General features: G+C 40.1%; 1 protein-coding gene across 4 annotated transcripts in view; it reads left to right on the forward strand.

Moving 5' to 3' along the window:
* Positions 1-5,615, forward strand: part of LOC120396698 (ubiquitin-conjugating enzyme E2 E2) — a 310,840-nt gene extending 305,225 nt beyond the window's left edge. For all 4 annotated transcript variants that reach the window (XM_039521736.1, XM_039521735.1, XM_039521738.1 and 1 more), the window contains one exon: positions 4,507-5,615. In XM_039521736.1, the coding sequence (XP_039377670.1) occupies positions 4,507-4,604 (98 nt within the window). In that variant the 3' untranslated portion in view covers positions 4,605-5,615. The remainder of the gene's footprint in view (positions 1-4,506) is intronic.
* The last annotated feature ends 385 nt before the right edge of the window (positions 5,616-6,000 follow it).

Raw genomic sequence — 6,000 nt, forward strand, 5'->3', positions numbered from 1 at the left:
GGCCTCTTTACTCTGCCTTCACTTGGAACCACTTCAGTCCTGATATTGTATAATAAGCTTTACTTCAGTACACTAGGCAATTGATTTTTAAATCTGTGAGTTGTGGACTTCATGCAATAGTAAATTATCAGGTTGCTGGGGCCAAAGTCTGAAGTTGCTGGAGTTGCACCAACTTCTTCTATAAACTGATAATATGTGTCCTAGTCACCAACATCTACTGTGCTGGGGAAATCCTGAGTTAGGCATAATATGGTTTCACTGCAATCAATATTTATGGCCATCACAAACCCACCGCATAATTTAGTACAGTTAGTAATCTCTGCTCGAGAGTCTCATTACTGCCCTAGCAGGGATGTTACAGGTCAGGATTACTCTGCATTAGCCGTGCTATCTGGGGTAGCTGTACATGCTGTCTTAAACCAACACTTACTTTCACGAACAGTAAGGGCCCAATACTGCAAATACCTATGCACAGGAGTCACCATGTTTTCATTGGTAGTCCCTTGAGATAGGGCCACCTGTGTATATGTCTTTGCAGGATCAGACCCCTCCTTCTTAACTTCTTATAAACAGTAAACTGCTTGGTACCTTAACCATAGCAGAGCTGCACTTCACCATAATTTGTATGTGTTTATTTTTAAGGCCGGTATTTTGGCTTGGCTTGATTTTTATGAGATATTTTTTGTAAATAATAATTCTTTGTTCTGGTTTTTCCTCAGCTTCTCATAAAGTGTAGTTTAATTTTGTTATTATTTATTGTGTTTGTCCTTTTAACGTATTTCATAAGTTCTCCTGATCAGACCAAACCTGTGCATTACTTTTACATTTTGATCCACTATTTTTCATTGTTTGGACGCACTCCCACTTGATTTCTAAAATGAACTGTGGTGTAACTACTGAATTATGCCACTACTAAAAAAAGTAGTTTCTTATATAAACAAATTTCTACTGTTTGAAATAAATGCAGACATTTGCATATGGAAAATAAGAATCAGTTTTACAGTGATGTGAAAAGAAAATGTGGAAAAAGTACATGGTCTTTATGGAGCATAGGATAAATATTTTAATCCTTTATCACCTCACCCACCTGGTCTCTCTAATATCCTGGGACTGACACAGTTACAACTACACTGCATACGACAATGGTTTCAATTCAGGCAGCACAGCAGTGCCTCCTTTACACTAGGAGTAGGTCTTGGCAGAATCTGGCCAACTCTGTATGTGTAGCTGTAGTCATGCTTCTCAGAGAGTGGCTCCTCTAGCGTCTAGGAGTGGAGTTGCAGGGGCTCTGTCAGTCTAGCACCTCTTTATTTGTTCTGGTGCCACAACAGACTGTCAGTGTATGTGGCCTAACCCCCCAGTGAGGTCACTGCTCAATGCAGTCCCCTTTCTGAGGTTAAAAAGGGAACACAAAATCTAAAGGCCTTCAAGCCCATCTCCATCTGGCACTTGCCACTCTGGGATTCCTTTATTCTCAACACCCATGCTTCCCCTCTAAGTCTGGGGGAGCAGTAGGGAAACCCAGGCCATCTCCTCTGTTTTTTTGCCCAGGGACCCTGTTTAGGCACCTAAGAGCCATTCCTCCAATCCCACCACCATTTTCCCTGTGCTGCTCGTATCTTTACCTCACTCATCAGCATCTTCACAAGATCTGCAGATTCTGTTGCCTCCATCATTATTTTGTGGTTCCTCACAGCTTCTCCTGAGACCAGCTACAGAGGCATTTCCTAAGAGCCAGTCTCAGCTCCTCCCCACAGCAGCTGGATTGTACTGCTACAAGCTTTCTCTGCCTCTATCCTTAAAACAATCAGCATTTCTCTCCTTTAAACAGGAGTTCTCCCTCAGCCCTTTTCCTGGGACAGAGGTTGTATCCAAAGCCCCTTGCCTTAGAGTAACCAGTATTTCCCTCTTTTGAACAGCAGTTCCTCCCTCAGCTCTCTCTCTGGGGCTGGGGTTGTGTCTCAGGCCTCTTTGCCTTAGGTTAGTCATCTTCCCCTCCCTCAAGCAGGGACTCCCCTCAGCCCTCTTTCTGGAGCTGGAATTTGTTTCTCTGGCCTCTTTCCCAGCTGCAAAGCTTTTTGCTAGCTCCCTTCACCCAAACACTCTCTCCAATTAGTCTTCCAATCTGGGGAGTTCAGTAGACTAGCCTTCTCCTGTCAGTGCCTCTCTGGTGTGAGGGAGGAGGCAGCATTTATACTGGTCCCCTTCTCACACTTCCTTCCCACTTGATGGGATGAGAGGGGAGTGTTGCCTGGCCCTCCCTGCAAGAAGCACCATCTCTTCCCAGGACCCTTAAGTCTCTATATCAGGACCCTTTCAAACCCTTAACAGCTGAGGCCAGGTGACAGGATTAGTTAATCACTAGGCTCTACTGCCCTCCATGGCAGCCTGCCCTCCCACAGTAGTGAAGGATAAATACGTTATACAACAGTGAGAGTTAAGACACTCAACTCATATTTTCTTGCTACTATTGGTATGTGTGCCTCCTCAATTTATTTTAACATAGTTATTTGTATTTCATTTTACAGTATGTCTGTATTTGTTGGTATTCATTCATTTCATAACTGATTTGGGGTATGATTAAAATACAGGTTTACTTATTTGAAGATGACACACTTCATATACCAAGCACAGTTAATTCAATTCATAGCATTGCAAAGTTGTTTCATTATGTACATGAAGGGTGTGATCTCACACCACTGAAATCAATAGCAAGTTGCTATAGACTTCAATGGGAGCAGGGTCGATGGGCCTCCAAAGTTGCATTTTTAATGCAGTTGCTATTTTTGTTGTTTCAATTTTCTTCTTGTTACCATAATGCTCTTCTTTTCTTCTGGAGTCTTGAGAAAGGCTCCTTCAGGCTTTGGGTTATGGTGACTCATCTTTGGCAAGAATGGTTGGTACCAACCAGTGCCACTCCTGGATCAAGTAGAGAGGACATTATCATGTGAAATCATGTGTTTTCTGTTTAAGCCCCTGATCCCACAAACACGAATACACACGTTTAACTTTTCTACCCTCATTTGTTCCATATTGGAAATACTCTGGGTATTAAAGTTAAACACGTGCGTATTTTCAGGAGTGGGACCCAAGCGACTGAGCATGCAGCGTTCACAGTGTTGTCCCTCTTTGTTAGCTTGGAGAGACTGAATCTAGGAACAAAGACTCCAGTCCTCAGAATACTAACCACAGCGCCACAGATATTTTTCATTAGGTTATTTACAAACACTGGAAATAACCCAATCTAACCATATCTGGCTAACCCAAAATAACTTATGCTGACCTTGAACTCTAATTAGAATTCTTCTGCCATGCAAAAGACCTGGCTTTTGGTCCTCAGAGTGATGTAGGTTAGAAGTTCTATGGAAGCACTTTACTCAGATCACCAGCAATGTGACTCATGTTGCCAAACAGCATCATCTCCAACCAATTAAAAAGCAGTATTAACTGGTTGTAATAGGAGTCATATGTGTTGTTTCTGGGCCTGAAATATGGTATCCATGCTGTAGGGCCTGTAAGGTGTAATAAAGAGACTCACTGCTCTACCAGAAACAGGAAGAACACATACCAGCCCAGAAAAGAAAAAAATCTGTCAGTAGATTTGTACCTGATTTTAAATGACAAAATATTATTGCTTGAAAGGGAGAAATGTTGGTTAAGTACAGCCGTTCCTAGAGAGGTGTGTATGAACTTGGTTGTGGGATTTCCCTTCGCTCTCCCAGAGATTGGTTGGGTGGTTGGTTTGTTTAATGCTTCGAAGAGCCATTTATGGAGCCAGTATTATGTGAGATCTGGTCTCCTCTGATATTTCTTTTTTGGGGGACAGTGAAAGTACCACAGGAAGACCAGATCATGCATTATTTTGGCCACATGACGAGTTCCCAGACGTGCAAAAAGCCCACATAAACCAACAATACCAAGACTCTTAGGTTTATCTAATTCCCATGGAAACTGTGTATTGCTCTAATTCTTAAACTTATTTTTATGCTATTAAAAGTAAAATAAAAAATCCATACACTTTCATACACTCCCTTTCACATGATAATGGGATTGGTGCTCACCATAATTGTTTGGTATTTACGGCATGGATGGGGGGAAGGGGAGAGATGTGCAGGAGCTGGAGGTCATAAACAAACTTCTTGTCATGTGAATTATCTGAATTGTGAAATATTCTATGTAACTGTTGTCTTGAAATAATAATGAAACATTTATTTTAAGAGTTATGAAGTGTAATTTTAAAAAATTGGCTCTGTTTCAATTACGTATCCCCTGGTAATTTATTGATAGTCACACAGCTAAAAAACACCCCACATCCTCTTGATTATTTCTCCCTATATGCAGATCTGCTCTTAAAATGGAAAAGCGTACATAAATGCACCTTGTTCTTCAGATTAAGCCTATCAGAGCTTAATTGAGCTGGTTTTAACAACATTACATTGGACTCCAGCTGTAGCAGACAGTCCTTCAAAGGCTGACAAGTATTTCATGGTTTTGTTTTCTTTTCAGCTGACCCCCTGGTTGGAAGTATTGCCACTCAGTATATGACTAACAGAGCAGAGCATGACAGAATGGCAAGACAGTGGACCAAGAGATATGCTACATAGGAATCTACTATAGAACATGCTGGACCTGTGCAAGCACATTCACTAAGTGCATCAATAGCCCTTCCCTCCCCTTTGTTCTTATTTTTTATTACATTTTGAACAATTTTGTGACAAAAGGTTCCTTCCTTCCTTCCTTTCTGTTTTTATTTGTATTTGGTTCTTTGTTTGTTTGTTTTGGTTTTGGTTTTTCATTCTGTTAACTTGAAAGTTGCTTCCCTCAAATGTAGACAGGGAATTTTGGTTATCAGTGCAAAGAATGTTGGATCTGTAATAGTATAGAGCTTTGTCCCAAAGCTTTGTATTGATGTGTGGTTTTTTTCCTTTCATGTGGTCTTTGGGAAAACAAACAAATTCAGAATTATATCTCGTTTCTACTTAAATGTAGTGTTTAGGGTTATTTTTTTGTACTGAAGTCTTTAATGGTGGGTGCATGCTACTGGGAACAAGTTTTGTATAAAAGCTTAAAATCAAGAATCACTGTGCATTACTAAGACTGTGTTTATCACTAGCCTTCTGTTTCCCGCACAGAAGGCTATTGGGTTGAACAAAAGAATATGTATTTTGATTTACTTTAAAAAAAAAGTGCTTGTAAATTTCTTAGGGACCTGCCACTTTGGACTGTGGATCAGTTGATGTACACTTGTATTATTAAAGCACTCAATAAAACACTGTGGCTGATAAATGCACTTTTTGTAAGACAGTGCTTTTGCTTTTTGTAGAGTGTAAATGGTATAGCTCTGCATGCAATTAAACTTGCATAATACCATTGCAAGTTAAGCCATTATGTTTAGTCCTGAACTTTTAATTTCTCCTTGACAATAAGTTTCTTAAAATGTAGAATTTCTCAATAAACTCTAGCTTCAATATAAGCTTTTTTTTTTAATGTAGTAAAAAAAGCTACCCTCTTACTTACTGGTGCCCAGCTACCCCGAAACCTCCTATATATCTTCTTTTCTACATCCATCTTGATTGTAATAGTTAAAACAGCTGGTTACAAAAATAGCCCCACAATGAAAGTAGATTATGGGCTGACGATTTTGTGCAGCAGGGCTCATTTTTCCTTTCCCCAGGCTCTTGTAATTGTAAAAGCAACTGTTATTTTAAAAAAATTAAATCAAGGTTTTCAACGGCAAAATTGAGCCCACTGCACCAATCATTCCCAGCACGTCCCATAGCAAGGGTATTTCTATTCAGATTTGACCTTCAGGCTAATTTTAGGTATGCAGCCATAGAAGGAAAATTTCTACTCAGCTAAGGAAACGTGTGGGTGTTGTGATTTGGAAAATATATACTCTGATGCTGATTCTAAATGCTCTTTGTGTTACAAAGGCATCCTGGAAAATCCCTGTCTCCTTAATTAAACATTACAGATGCTGCATGCATCACACTTTCTCTC

Source organism: Mauremys reevesii, linkage group 2, assembly GCF_016161935.1.
Source record: "Mauremys reevesii isolate NIE-2019 linkage group 2, ASM1616193v1, whole genome shotgun sequence".
Taxonomy (NCBI): Eukaryota; Metazoa; Chordata; order Testudines; family Geoemydidae; genus Mauremys; species Mauremys reevesii.